At 37.6% G+C, this 16039-nt stretch overlaps 1 protein-coding gene across 1 annotated transcript in view; it reads right to left on the reverse strand.

Annotated features, from left to right (window-relative positions):
* Positions 1-2876: 2876 nt before the first annotated feature.
* The window catches only part of fn1a (fibronectin 1a), a 30159-nt gene continuing 16996 nt past the window's right edge, over positions 2877-16039 (reverse strand). Inside the window, exons 27-46 of the mRNA XM_084422440.1 lie at positions 15923-16012; positions 14674-14940; positions 14465-14581; positions 13672-13836; positions 13398-13553; positions 13159-13272; positions 12207-12476; positions 10963-11150; positions 10461-10548; positions 10202-10381; positions 10011-10100; positions 9572-9760; positions 9387-9476; positions 7994-8448; positions 5590-5728; positions 5337-5504; positions 4424-4549; positions 4230-4336; positions 3975-4091; positions 2877-3704 (exon numbers count right to left, since the gene is read on the reverse strand). Of these exons, the coding sequence (XP_084278566.1) occupies positions 3636-3704; positions 3975-4091; positions 4230-4336; positions 4424-4549; positions 5337-5504; positions 5590-5728; positions 7994-8448; positions 9387-9476; positions 9572-9760; positions 10011-10100; positions 10202-10381; positions 10461-10548; positions 10963-11150; positions 12207-12476; positions 13159-13272; positions 13398-13553; positions 13672-13836; positions 14465-14581; positions 14674-14940; positions 15923-16012 (3185 nt within the window). The 3' untranslated portion in view covers positions 2877-3635. The remainder of the gene's footprint in view (positions 3705-3974; positions 4092-4229; positions 4337-4423; positions 4550-5336; positions 5505-5589; positions 5729-7993; positions 8449-9386; positions 9477-9571; positions 9761-10010; positions 10101-10201; positions 10382-10460; positions 10549-10962; positions 11151-12206; positions 12477-13158; positions 13273-13397; positions 13554-13671; positions 13837-14464; positions 14582-14673; positions 14941-15922; positions 16013-16039) is intronic.

The following is a 16039-nucleotide window of genomic DNA, read 5'->3' on the forward strand; positions in this document are numbered from 1 at the left end:
CTTCTCTTGTAACAACTTGTAACAGAGTAATATTTGAGGTAGTATACTTTCACTCAAGTAAGGAAGTTGTGTACTTTGTCCACCCCTGGCCAAAACTGACTTCAGTAACAGAGATAAAAAACAAACTAACTTTACCTTGGGCAACAATGTAGAGTGGAGCGGCATCTCAATGAACTGGCGTAGCCTAATAACAATGATCCAAATAAGCTGTCTTCTGCAATCCATGGACTGAATGAAGTGATTATGAAATATATGTCAAAGGAAAACAGTATAAGTGAATGCAACAGTTGGTTCATTGAATATGTCCAATACAAACACATCTGAGAAACATGGCAGGATGTAGATGGCAGTCCTAAACTGAGTAAAGAGCAATACTGCCCTCTGCTGTGGAAAACTGACAACTTGTGCCTTATTTTGCGTCAGTTTAGCAACAGGGTCATTCATGTTTGGAGGATTTTGGACTGACCAGGTTTGTTGAAAAACAAAATGTTAAAATGTCTTATCTGAGGGAGAAAATGTTAGTCTATCAGAACACACACTGGTTAAGCTCAAGCCTCAAATGTCACGTGTGGCATAAGAAACATAAAAGAGTAGGCAAAAAGTACCTAGATGACCAACTACTTCAGGTGAGATTCTTAAGTGTGCATGCGATGGACACTTTACTATCCCATGAGGCCACAGGAGAGGATTTGTGAATAGCAGTGATGCGATGTAACTGACGCTAGGTCACATGATAATTAAAGCATGGCGGATGTAGTACGTTCAGATTACATTCATAATGGACACACTCATACTATAGAACGTACTTTTTTAGCAGTAGTGAAGTAATTACTTAATTAAAATAAGTACTCAAGAGAGTATGCGATTTCGGATCCAGCCTAATACTTTGTTCTTGGATTTGCTTTCCCTCCAAGGAAATTATGTAGCTTCTTGCAAGTCGTGATTTCGAGCATATGCTGAAGATTTAGAAGGTAACAGAGAACCCCCCCTGGATATAGGATTTTATACCTCTAGATGGAAATAAATGTTATGTTATTTCCATCAAGAGGAGCATAAATATTTGTTCAAGATCTTGAATTTAGAAAATGCTATAAAGTCCAGCACTCTGTACTCTAGCACATCCCAAAGACTTTCAATGAATTTAAGGTCTGGACTGCCAATTCATGTGTGAAAATGATTCTTCATGCTCCCTCTGAACCATTCTTTCACAATTTGAGCCTGATGAATCTTGACATTGTCATCCTGACCTGGAATATGACCATGATGCGTCTTCCTACATGGTTGTCTAAGAAATGAAAAGCTACACGCTCCATCAATTAGGGTTAGAAGAACTATTGGCAAACATATAACATGCTAGAAACATAATAATCACTGTAATAATGATACAATCATGAACTCTTAAGCAGTTGCCTAATTTTTTTTTTTTTTTTTTTTTTTTGGGCCGGGCAATGTATATGAATCTGCTGCTGAATCTGTGATATGTGTTACTATGAAATGTTTTTCAATGAAGATATTTGATTATGTGATATGTACATAAGCCTTTTTTTTTTCTTTTTTTTTTTTACATGCAGGCTGGATCTGCTGTTCTGGAAGCTCAAAAGCAAACTCCCCTTTGTCCCGAAGCTCAAATGTAAATGAAAAACGAGATTCCAATAAAATGTGCCCAGTCTCGAGAGGAGCCAGAGAATGGATCTGTTTGAAAAGAAATTCATGGCCAAATCACCGGTAGCCAACAATTTTCTTTAACATGGGAACACAAATTAGTATTATCTTCAAAAAGAAACAAACAAAGTGAAGGATTTCACTCAAAGAGAAATTCCTGCCTTTTACTCATATTTCCATGCATGGCTTCAGCTCTATCCAAGCCAACCTCCATCTGTTCGTGCAATTGAAATCACTGAAGGATAAATATCTGAAGGGTTCCATTCAAACATACTTCCATTAAAAAATACTTTACAGCTAGGAAAATGATTGCTCTTCCAATAATTCAGATTTAATTTTTGTAATGCAAACATTTAAGTGAAAATATGTGAAGAGCATGTTATACATATTATAGGCCTATGTATTATAAGAAATAATTAAAGGTATAGCGGAGGATTTTCTTTTTCCGGGTGGATCATCAAGACTATTGGTCCTCCTAAGTGTCAATCATTCTGGTGATATGTTTACGTAAGGCCGTCGCACGTGCTCGTGCACACGATTCACACGATGGCGTGCGCTCAAAACACAGGTTGGGCTTCCCACTGATGCCTCAGTCGCGAAGTTTCTACTTGACAGGTAAAGTTTGGCATGCTATTTGGAGAAATCCATTTAAAATCACTGCTAGTAAAAGTTAATGTAAGCTATGATTAGCTCGTGCATGCTCTCTCGTGCACACGTTTAATAGGCGTTCTCGGGAGCAGGTAGAGTGTGCATTTTTTCAAAAAGTGGAGAGGGCGGTTCTTTTCTAAAATTCGGGAAAATCCTCCGCTATACCTTTAATATTAAATTCTCGAATCAATAAAATCACTCCCATGTTTTAATTTGGCTAAATTGTTGCCATTTTTAAACTAAAAAAAGGGGAACAATTTGTACAATATGGCCACAACTGACCTAAAACAAGGGAACGACTTAATAAATGGTGGAAACGAATTGGGCCACAATTTCTTTGATCTTTTTTTCCCTCTATACACAACAGAATATTACACATTTCACCGCAATCCCCATATGGAATTACAAATATAATTACTTTGCAAACAAGTTTCCTGAACACCCTTGCATGCTGATATCTCTTAGCCTCATGTACCTATTAGACCACAAGAAAAAAGAAGACGACACCAGCTGAATGCTGCTTTAGTGCCCTGAAAGCTTCTTACAGATAGGCTTTGAATCTCAAACATTGTAAAAAAAATGTTTTATTAAAAAGTATTTTTGTCCACAGTAGTTAAGACTTTGGCACCTAAAACACAAACAAAAAAAACAGTATACACCCATAATCTGCATTCCATCAAAACGCATACATAAAAGGGATAAATAAAAGAAAAGAAAAAAAGTTCACTTCTTCATTAACACAGTGCTTTCCTTTGTCTCCTGGCAGACACAAAGGCCACAGATTTCAACCAACCAATCAGATTAGGGAGGGGCGAATATTACATCATACAAAAAGGATGCCTACAAGGCACAAAGGTTCTCATTGTAAGACAGTGCTTGTTTTAGAAAAGAACACCAATAAAAGTTTATCACTGACAAAAATACACAAAAAAAAGTCACAAAAATCATTTTTTTTTAAAACCACAATCAAACAATAGGCAATAATACTGAAAAACACAAAGGCAAGATGTGTTGATTCTCTGCTGATGTTCCACTGATTTGAGTTTCCGGCGTATACGATGTCAACAGCCAAATTTCAAACCAGTGGAATCTCGGTGTAGACGGATGGTGTCCTTCCATCCACCGTGCAGAGGGAGACTGGCTGCAGACTCAACCAATCAGAAGAGTGAGAAGTTTTGTCTCTGGGCGTGATGTCACAGGTGGAAGCAGCAGGACAGAGTTTGCAGTGTGAGTGAAAATAAGGACAGAGAGGCACCGAGGGTGCTAGATACAGTCTCTGGGGGTTGTGTGTCCTCTCCAGTATTGGGCAAAACTAATACGCGCATTTATTCTAGAGGGTTCTGGGCATCTGCTAACAGGTCCGGTCTCAGGCACTCAATGGGACATTGGATGTTCTGTAGGGCAAAAGTAAAAAGTGCACTTGTTTTATGGCAAAATCCAAAACATTTACTAAATCTCCAGATATTAAAAAGTATGTGATGATTAAATAAAAGAGTAGAAGAGACCACTTCCCGACCCCAAACTTTTGAACGGTAAAGCATAGTGCATAATATTACACATTATCAGCTATAATTACCCTCAAATCTGACTTTCATCAAAGATTAATAACATTTTTATTTTATTTTTTCTCAACAAATTGGGTATCACATCTATAAAAGACTCACTAGTTTGCGTAGGGCGTTCTCTCTGTAGCGGTCAAAAGCATCAGTGCGCACTGGAGGCTGAATGAGGTCCGCGTCAACTTCAGCTCCAGGACGACGACAGTTCTCACAGCGCCAGCCCTGGATAGACAGCATGGTTTTAAACATGGTAATATATATATATATATATATATATATATATATATATATATATATATACACAATTTATTAAGTAATATATATATAGTGTGGAAACTAGGACATAGGACTTAGTGTTACCTGTTGTCCCCCGTGGCAGGTACAAGTGCAAATGGCTCCGAGATACTCCTTCTGCCACTGGTTGCCCACCTGGTACAACTTCCCCTCATCATAACAGGTGGATTCATCTACAGCAGACAATGATTGTCAATCAACTAACCGATTTACAACTACAGTTAAACATTCAAAGTTGCTTAGACACAAACTACACTTACGGGGTTCACATTTAAACTCTCCTTTCCCGTTTCCCAGACAGGTGCAGCTCATCATGTGACCGTTCTCAGCATGACGGTCCCACTTCTCGCCGACTCGGTAGTTGTGGCCACTGTCATGGCACCACTCTGTAGATTAAGAGATGCGTGTTGGTTGGCATATAAACTCTCAGAAGTGTGTGGAGAAAGACATTTGAGTTTCCAGTGTATTCATCCTTCACAAACATTCATACAGTGGTTATTAATAAGCTGGTCTCAGAGTTTAATATCATCTGGTTAAAGGCTGACAATACAAATCTGAGACATGAGCCACCTAATCTCTGACTGTCATGTTTGAAAACCTCCACAAACATGTCAGGAGAAAGCTAACATGGGCAAAATTTGGATTTTATTTCACAAAAGATCTCAAGTGTACTAATTAAAGTGATATATAAAGTAAATACTATATAGGCTCTAATCTGCATGTGTACACAGCTTTTTTTTTTAAAAGGCGGGTGCTGGTGTTTCACATACGTTCGGCCAATCAGTGTAGAATTACGTCACTGGTAGTTCCTATTGTGCTGGGTTACACTGAAGTAGGAGATAATTTAGTTCCCTCAAAGGGCCGTTCCTAGAATTAAACTCGCTCCCTCGTTCCTGCGATGCGGACACGCCAAAAAGCGAGTATTTCCGCCATTAGTTCTAGGAACAATGAAAAGGTTCCTCCGGTGCGAAAGCCCCAAATAACTCCATTTATCGTGCACTTTAATCTTTAAAACTTTGCAGACCTTTTACATTCACAGCTATATTACACACTACATGAAAGGTTATATCCGAAGAGGGGCACTTTAAATAAACATATTAAAATGGTAAACGGTTGCCCATGCTAGAGAGAGGAGTGGTGTTTAGCATTTAGCGGCACTGCTCATTCACTCACTGGATGAATCACATCTGAAATGACCACTGCCGAGGCCAAGGCACTTGCACCAGAGTTTAAAGCCTGTCTCAGACATGCGCTCCCACTCAGCGCCCACTTCATGGTGGGTGGCAGTGAATGTGTCGTAGCACACATCCTTGCTCGAGGGAGTCACTCCAGCACCTGGAACTAAAGCATATGAGGGGTCAAGGTCAAGCATGTAAACTTCTGAAATGTGGTTATGTGAAATTTGTTTGGCTTTTGGATGATTTACCACTGTTTCCAACAGTCACAACATCATCGAGGACTTTCTGTTTTTGGTCTCCGTTGACAGACTCCACAAGGACATTATAGGAGGCACCAGAGGTGAGACCGATCAGTGTAGCGCTAGTAGATGTACCAGGCAGACGCATCTGAAGGGGAGAGAGCATTATAATCACTGAAAATATCATACCATGAAAAAAATATGTAACCATCAACAGCTTGAAGTTGCATTAATTAGGACCTAATGTAAGTTTCCAAACAAGTAAATCTGCACTTTGATTTTTAGTTTTTAAACAGTGTGATTGTTTCAGTATACCAATGTATTAATTAGCGCTGGCAATTTAAATGTAAATTTAATCAAATTAATTACATAAAAATATTTTTCAAAATAAATACATTTATATAATTATTAATAGTTAAAGAATCTAATAATGCCCCCTGCAATGTCTGTCTGCATACAAATAATTTACTTGTCTGCCACAATAATGTACAGTATAAAAACGGTTTTGATAATAAAAAGTAGTTTCTTAAGCAGCAAATCAGCATATCAGAATTATTTCTGAATTAGATCACATGAGATCATAATGGAGTAATAATAATAATAATAATAATAATAATAATAAATAAAAATAAATATATAATAATAATTATAATAAGTATATATATGTATGTATAATAAGTATATACACTCACCTAAAGGATTATTAGGAACACCATACTAATACTGTGTTTGACCCCCTTTCGCCTTCAGAACTGCCTTAATTCTACGTGGCATTGATTCAACAAGGTGCTGAAAGCATTCTTTAGAAATGTTGGCCCATATTGATAGGATAGCATCTTGCAGTTGATAGAGATTAGTGGGATGCACATCCAGGGCACGAAGCTCCCGTTCCACCACATCCAAAAGATGCTCTATTGGGTTGAGATCTGGTGACTGTGGGGGCTATTTTAGTACAGTGAACTCATTGTCATGTTCAAGAAACCAATTTGAAATGATTCGAGCTTTGTGACATGGTGCATTATCCTGCTGGAAGTAGCCATCAGAGGATGGGTACATGGTGGTCATAAAGGGATGGACATGGTCAGAAACAATGCTCAGGTAGGCCGTGGCATTTAAACGATGCCCAATTGGCACTAAGGGGCCTAAAGTGTGCCAAGAAAACATCCCCCACACCATTACACCACCACCACCAGCCTGCACAGTGGTAACAAAGCATGATGGATCCATGTTCTCATTCTGTTTACGCCAAATTCTGACTCTACCATCTGAATGTCTCAACAGAAATCGAGACTCATCCGACCAGGCAACATTTTTCCAGTCTTCAACTGTCCAATTTTGGTGAGCTTGTGCAAATTGTAGCCTCTTTTTCCTATTTGTAGTGGAGATGAGTGGTACCCGGTGGGGTCTTCTGCTGTTGTAGCCCATCCGCCTCAAGGTTGTGCGTGTTGTGGCTTCACAAATGCTTTGCTGCATACCTCGGTTGTAACGAGTGGTTATTTCAGTCAAAGTTGCTCTTCTATCAGCTTGAATCAGTCGGCCCATTCTCCTCTGACCTCTAGCATCAACAAGGCATTTTCGCCCACAGGACTGCCGCACACTGGATTTTTTTCCCTTTTCACACCATTCTTTGTAAACCCTAGAAATGGTTGTGCTTGAAAATCCCAGTAACTGAGCAGATTGTGAAATACTCAGACCGGCCCATCTGGCACCAACAACCATGCCACGCTCAAAATTGCTTAAATCACCTTTCTTTCCCATTCTGACATTCAGTTTGGAGTTCAAGAGATTGTCTTGACCAGGACCACACCCCTAAATGCATTGAAGCAACTACCATGTGATTGGTTGATTAGATAATTGCATTAATGAGAAATTGAACAGGTGTTCCTAATAATCATTTAGGTGAGTGTATGTATGTATATGTATGTAATATGTATATATATATATATATATATATATATATATACACACACACACACACATACATACATACATACATACATATACACATACATATATAGTCATTGTCAGTTACATCAGTTATTTTAAATTGTAAAAACATTTCACATTGTTTTTGCTTAATTTTTGATCAAATAAATGCATTAAAAAACCTCTTATCCCCAAACTTTTGAACAGTAATGTATGTGCATATATAAAATACTTAATTATATAAATAATTTTTATTAAATAAAGAATTAATAGTAATTTCATTTGAAATGTCCTTCTGCACGTGGCTCAAATCAACTTTTTTTACTGACCATTGTTTTAATGGTGCAATGTTTTAAATGATCTTGATTTGGGGCTTTATTAGCAAGTGTTGATATTTGTGATTAATTGTGATTTTTATTTATTAAAAATGTATATTGTATTTCTATATTGCATATAATACCACAATATTGTCAGCTAGTTTACTCACCTGGAAGCTCTTCTCATTGATCTCTGTGATGGGACTGCATGACACCACATACTCTGAGGTGTGCGGCACAGGCTGCCATATGATTGTGGTCTGGGTCTGAGATTCCTGGGGCAGGTTTGTCTCATTGTAAAGCCCACCAAAGGGGAAGCCCGGTTCAGGGCCCTCGTTCACCTTCACCACTGGCACTCTCTGGCCATCTGCTCCTGGCAGAGGGATGTAGACCAGGGGCTCGCGGTGGTTTGGGGGATGAGGCTGCTGGCCGTTGTTTCCCAGGTTGAAGCTCTGATATTCAGTGTAGATGTGTTGGCCCTGCTGCCCCAGTGTGTTGTGTCTGTTTGGCCCCAGCATTTGCACGTGGTTGTTGAAGTGGTCATTGTCCTCTGGGACATCTAGTATATCATGGCGGGGCCGGCTGGGGTCGGGGAGCTGAGGGGGCAGCTGGTGACTTTCCAGTTCTGCCAGAAACATTGTGTTGGGGCAAGCAAATGAGTAATGCAATAGCACATTTTTGCCAGCAGAGGGCAATGTAAAGCACATTTAATTTATTGTGCTCTGCTTAGATCAGCCTTGCATTTCTTTCTTTTGAATTAGGTACACTATGCAACTTTTCTTTGTTCAAAATTTATATAATGAGCGAGTACATCATTAACCGCTAGAGCGGCAAAAGTTACATAGTGTAGTTTTAAAGCAATTAAAAAAATAGCTTAAAAGTCTTTCTTTCAAAATAAAAGCTCTGGCTTTGCTATGTAATGTGTATTAATAGCTTAGTTGAAATGAATTATAAAATGAATTATAATATAAACAGACTGCCAATAACACCCCCAAAATACTGGAAGATGTGGAAGTCCACTACAGTTCCAAAGTTTGGGGTCAGTAAGAGTTCTTTTATTAATAAATTATAAAAAATATATAAAAATTGTAATTAATATAAACATATTATTAATATTTTTATACAGCAATAAAGCGTCCAATTGATCAAAAGTGACAGTAAAGACATTTATAATGTTAAAAAGATTTCCATTTCAAATAAATGCGGTTCTTTTGAACTTTCTTTAGGATTGTAAAAAGAAAATCATTTATTGCAGCTTCCACAAAAATATTAAGCTGCACAACTGTTTTCAACATATATAATAATTTAAAATATTTCTTAAGCAGCAAAACATCATATTAGAATGATTTATGTAATGGCTGCTAGAAATTCAGCTTTGCTATCACAGGAATAAATTACATTTTAAAATAGAATAACATTGAAAAAATATATTATAGTTTGTACTGTATTTTCAATAGAATAAATGCAGCATTGATGAGCATAAAAGAAAATATAAAAAAAATCTTACGGACCCCAAACTGTTGAACAGTAGTAAATAAAAAAGGTTAATAAAGGTGTACTTACGAGTTTTTGCCTTTCCAGTCAGTGGAGTGCTTCTTTGAGCATTATTTAATGCAACAATCTTGATAATGTACTCAGTGCCTGGTTTCAAACCTACACGCACACACCACAAAAATGTTGGTTTACAAAAAAAAAAAAAAAAAGCAAATTCATTGGCGAGCTGTCTAAACAAAAGTTTAAATAAGTACCAGAGATAAAAGCGAAGGTCCTGCCAGCCTGGGGTCGAGGGGTCAACTCTTTAGGACGGTCTCCAGCCTCCTCATAGGTCACGTAGTATCCAGTGATAGTGCTTCGTGGAGCCTCCCAGGTGAAGGAGATTGAAGTAGAAGTCAGAGAGGTGAAATGGAGGTTTGTAGGTGGGCTAATAACTGGTTTCGCTGGAAAAAAAATATTAAAGGTGCAGTCTGTAAGAATGACAACTAGTGGTCGAAATAGGCACTGCAGTCGAATTCAAAATATCGGAGATCGTCGTGTTTTTCAGAGAAACGAGTATGTGAACTTAGCATGTTTCTGCAATATATGCAAACATATTATGGTATTTTTATGCTTTAGTAGAGTGAAAAAGTTACATACAGCACCTTTAAAGTAATTATATTATGTTATATTATATTATAATTATACATGTACCTGTAGTAGCTGTAAGGGTGAAAGGCTCACTACGTCCATTTTCATTCAGCGTATAGATATTGATCTTATAAACGGTTCCTGGCTCCAGACCTATAGGACACAGAATCATATGATCATAAAATTATGATTTGCCAAGCAAATGATGCAGCCTGTTATATAAGTTGCTATAGCTGTGTGGAGTTGTACAGTACCAGTAATCGTGTGGGTGCGTGAATCCGGTTCAATGGTTCTCTGGATAGGATTGTGGCCGCCCATGGTTGGTGTGGCTTCTACCAGGAAGCCTGAGATAGTCTCGGTCTTAGAGCGCCAGGTGAGGGTGATGGAGGAGTCCTTCACATTGGATATACGGACACGTCGAGGCGGACTGATGTCTGGGAAAATGAGATCTAGATTGAGTTTTGGCCAGCGCACACATGAATAATGTGGGTCTGATTTAGAGACGTGGCTTACTGTCAGGTGTTGTGACTTCTCCCTTGACACGACGGCTGGTGAGAGAGTTCTTCACACCGTAAACCTCCACTTCATAATCAGTGCCAGGCTATAAACACGCATACAAGGGGGAAAAAATGAAGCTAAGCCTTGAAAACGTGCTCCACAAAATACCATATAATTTTCTGAAACAATCTGGCAAAGGCTTTAATCTTTGATCTACCCCCTGACCAAAATGACAAGGTAGCTATACAATGTGAGGTTTGCTTGATGGAGATTAACATTGCTCTCTGAGTACCAGTAACCCACAACCACAGCTAAAATCAAGAGTAAATGCCTCAAAACTAGAGGAACAGCTGTTTCAATAGTGATCTTTCCATGAAACCCCTCAGTACTGTTTATAAGGGCTACTTTCTAGCAATTAAAAGTGTGATGCAAAGACTCCAAGGAATGAAGTAGTTTGTTCTACACTAGTCACTAGTTTTGAGAGAAGGAACTTCTCCAGTATGAGATGGTTATTCACCATGAGTCCAGTGGCGTGGAACTCAGTGGAGTCAGGGGTGATGTTGTCCTCTTTAGTGGGGCCGTTCTTGCTCTTGGGGGTGATGGCCACACGGTAACCCGTCAGCCTGGCGTTAGAGGAAGACCAGGAGACAGTGAAGGATGTTGGACCCACCTGGGAGAAGTGCAGACTGGTGGGCCCAGGAATAGCTACAGAAAGAAAAGAGAATATTAAAAGAAACATTAATTATATTACCAGATTTTTCTGAAGAACATTGCTGATTGCTAGGTGGCTACAAAAAAAAAAAAAAAAAACTTTTTAATGTTTTTGAGTCTCTTATGCTCAACAAGTCTGCATTTATTTGATCAAAATACAGTAAAAACAGTAATATTGTGAAAAATTATTACAATTTAAAATGTATAATATACATTAAAATGAAAATTAGTTAATGTAATTTATTCCTGTGAATTTTCATCATCATTACTCCAGTCTTCAGTCTCACACGATCCTTCAGGAATCATTCTAATATGCTGATTTGATGCTCTAGAAACACTTATTATTATTATTAATGTTGAAAACAGTTGTGCTGCTTAATATTTTTGTAAAAATTGTGATACATTTATTTTTTCAGGATTTTTTTTGACAAACAGAAGGTTTAAAAGAACAGCATTTATTTCGCTATTTTAAAATAACAAAGGTCTTTACTGTCACTTTTGATCAAATTAATGCATCCTTGCTGAATAAAAATATAAATTCTTCAAAGAATACAAATCTTACTGACCCCAAACATTTGAAATAATAATAATAATAATAATAATAATAATAATAACCATACATAATAGGTAGCCTCATTCATATTAATGTTTCAAGATAAGTTTATAAATCTTGCATCATTGTATCAATCATTGCATCAATGATTTTACTGTAGATATCATTCATGTTCATAAAACAGTGGAGAACTTATGCATCAAATATTTATAGTGCAAACTGACTAAATAGTAATAATAAGCAGTACTACTACTAATAATAATTAATTAAAAGAATATATATATATATATATATATATATATATATATATATATATATATATATATATATATATATATATATATATATATATAAATAAATATACTGATTAAATTAAAATCATATATTAATACAAATATAAAAAATATGATTATGCATGTCAATAATTATTATAGTTAGAAATATAAATGCACGTCGGTGGACATGTTATTAAATAGTGCAGTTGTTGAATGTAATACCTGTTGTCTGAGTGCCCACCAGAGGAGGGCTGGGGGTCCGGTCATGCAGTGCGATGACTTTAACAGTGTATTCTGTGCCCGGTCTGAGGTCACGGATCACTGCAGACTCCTCATCTCCATTCGGGACAGGGAACAGCTCTCTCTCTCCCTCCTCAGGACTGTAGTACAACACTCTGTACGAGGAGACCACGCCATCGGGACTCTCCCAGGAGATGCGCATGGAGGTTGAGTCCACGTCACTGAAGGACAGGTCTTTGGGTTTGTCCACCGCTAGAGAGAGAAATATTTGAAACTATGAATTCATCTGTTTCAATTAAACCTGATGTCATTACATCTGCACTGTTTACATTGCAAGCACTTTTTTAATAGTGAACTGATACCATTTTTTTTGACAATTTCGTGTCTTTTTAATATCCTTGGTGAAATTTAAGTGTGCTAAATTGTATATTGAATGTGCACTTATAGTGCACCTCAACCCTTAAAAGCATATCAAAAAAAAGTTTCGTAACACACTTTTGTGCACATTTTATAATATCAAATTAAACATTAACTTTAAAAGTACATTTTAAATTATTATGTTTTAACAATTTTTAGTTGTGCTATAAAGAAGTGCACTTATTTTGATGTGCTGACTAACATTCTGAAGCACATGTGAAGGACTTGATTATAATTTAAACTGTAGTGTGTTATTCTGTATTGCATTTAAAGTTAATTTTGAACGGGTCAAAAAAGCACTTTAAGGTTCAGCTAATTGCATTTAATATACATGTAACCTATAATAGATTTTAATTTAATTACAATTAACATGCAATTAAGTGTATGATAACATTATTTTAAAGTATATTATTTCTAGTACTCTCTCTTTTTAAAAGTATACTAAAGTGTACTTATGTTTCATAAGGGATCCAATCACTTTCATCCTTCTACTATTTTTCTCAGCTTGTACACCTACTTGTGAGTACATTTTCGACCAGAGGGGGGCTCTCTCCGTCCTGGCCCAGGGCGTAGACGCTGACGGTGTACTCTGCTGTCGGCATCAGGCCAGAGAACGTCATTTCAGTCTGGTCTGGATTTACACATAAAAAAAAACAACACACAAACTTAACTCTCACTTTGACAACATTGCTTCCTTCATTTCACAAGTACATAAGAGAAGGCACAACACAATAGTTGTATTGAGAGTGATATTACCTGGAGCCACCACTTCAGAGAAAACGGGTCCCTGTCCATTTAGTGGAGTTCCTGTGACACGATAACCTGTGATGGGACCAACCGCCGGACTCCAGCGTACTGTAATAGTGTTGTCTTTCACGTCAGTCACCTCCATCCCTGGTGGAGACTCAATATCTGTTTAAAGAAAATAAGTCCATTTATATATTTTTGACTTCCTAAATCCTTTAAAAAAGTCTGACAAACTAGTGCACAAAGACCCGACAGACTCAGATTCTCAGATGCGTTGGTTTACCTGTTCTATGTATAACATGGATGGGGGTGCTGGACGCAGGGCTGTCGCCTCTGCCGGTCACAGCGTAAACGGTGACGGTGTAATCGGTGCCTGGACGTAGGCCTTCAATAGTGGCAGTAGACTGGGAGCCGGGGACAGTAAATTCCAGAGGAGCGTCAAACCCTCCTGCATGGGAAAAATTTGAATGATTTAGCCGACGGCAGACACAAACTCTTCACACCAACACAGATATTCGGTGCAAAAATTGGATGAATGACTGTTAATACATCTGTTCACATCAGACCATCACGATCATTTGCACACTGTCAATGCAAAAACTATTTTTGCAAATCACTTTTCTATCGCACTGTGAATACAGCTGGCCCACTAAACGAATAAATGAACGTTACATTGTTATTTTTATATCTAAAATGTTTTAACACTTAATTTACACGTAACTCCAAAAAGATTATTGCAAATACATGTAAGGTAAGTGCAAATGTGTGGTGTGTAAGCTAAGCTATCAGGCTAATTAGGTATCTGTATGCTATGCTAGTACGTAAGCAAACTAAAGCAGGCAACAATGGCAGGAAAACATGCAAATACTGAAATGTAAACTTACGTAGCGCTTTGTGTCCCAAAGTAACCAGGGTATTTATGCACAGAGAGTGAATTAGTATTTTAATTCAGTCCGTCTGCTGCTTTTTTACAAACTGGTCTGAACAATCACACACACCAAATTTTTGTGCCGAATATTCGCGTTGGTGTGAACTCAACAACATTATTTGATCAACAACAGGATCCAATGATCTACCTGTCTCTCCATGCGTGATCCTGTAGTACCTCACAGTTACCGAGGGGGCGTCCCACCGAACTGTGATGCTGGTTGGTGTTGAGGAAATGACTTCCAGGTCAGTGGGGGCATCAGAGACTAAGAGAAATAGTGATGAGACAATTAGTACTAATAAGATCTAAAGTGAGCCGCAATGAGAAGTCAAGAGAGGAAGAGACGTAGCAGCATACTGGTGGACTGGGCTCCAATTAAAGGCAGACTCTCGCGGGATCCGCTGACGGCATAGACGCTGATGCTGTACTCCGTCTCCGGAGTCAGGCCTGTGAGGGTGAAATGGCTTCTTGATGGGGGCAGTCTCTCCTCCTTAGCACGCCCCCCACTGGTCATTTGGTAGCGGATACGGTATCCTGTGATAATGGCCTGAGGAGCCTGCCAGCGCACGGTGAAGGAGTTGGTGCCGACATCAGAGAACTGCAGGCCGACAGGAGCGTCAAAGACTGTGAAGTAAAATGCATGACTTAGTCAACCAATGAAACAGGCTTGAAATAGGGTGATCCCGTTTGGTAAAGCTATATATTTTCATATTAAAACCCATATATGCTGTTTGAGACAATAAATAAAATGTAATAAAATAAGGACATAAAATAAAAATAACTAAAGCATTGAAAAAATATTGAAATAAAAGGTAACACTTTACTATAATAATAACAGTAAATTATCCATAATTACAAGCAACTATCCCTAAACCAAACCTTAACCCTATAGAAAGGACATGCAGTTAATTAATTTTATTTAGCACCTATTTGTGTAATTACACTGTAATGACTTCACCTATTTTAAGCTGTCATGTTAAGGTGTAATTATAATATATAAGTAATATTAATTAACAACTTGTACTTGCCATAGGGTTAAGGTTAGGGTTTGGTTTACGGTTAGTTGCATGTAATTATGCACAATCTAATGTTATTACTATAGTAAGGGTACATGTAACATATACTGTAAATAAAGTTTATCGAGAAACTTTATCAATTCAAACTTCTTGTATAGAATTTTGCACAAATATTGCTCAAGGCAGTTTTGACGGTCCTAAAAATGATTGATTTAGAGAACCCTGATTTAACTAAAAGACTAATTTAACATTGTTTTAGGACACTAGTTAGAAGAGCTGATATTTATAGATGATACTGTATGTAGATGATATTTCATGTTATACCAATACCAATTTAGATACCACAGTAAAAAACACTCCTTAAAATATTCAAAAGTTCATAATAATGTATAGATTAACAAATAACATTCTTGAATGGAAATCTCCACTTGTTAGTTTCTTAGTTTTCTAAAACTTTAAGGGATGTTTCATTTCATGCACAGAAATAAAAGAGTAATTACGGTAACAGAAATTTGTTCGGTCTACGCTAAACCATGTCTCCCAGAATAGAACATATTGCCTGCGTCAAAGCAAAAAATCATCATTATTACCTGTTCTCTGAGTGCCAATCGCAGGTGAGCTCTCTCTCTCCTCATAGACACAAATCACACTCACCAGGTACTCAGTGTTGGGAACAAGATCTAAAAATCACACAGAGAGACTTATTA

This window comes from Rutilus rutilus, assembly GCF_951802725.1.
Source record: "Rutilus rutilus genome assembly, chromosome: 10".
Classification (NCBI taxonomy): Eukaryota; Metazoa; Chordata; class Actinopteri; order Cypriniformes; family Leuciscidae; genus Rutilus; species Rutilus rutilus.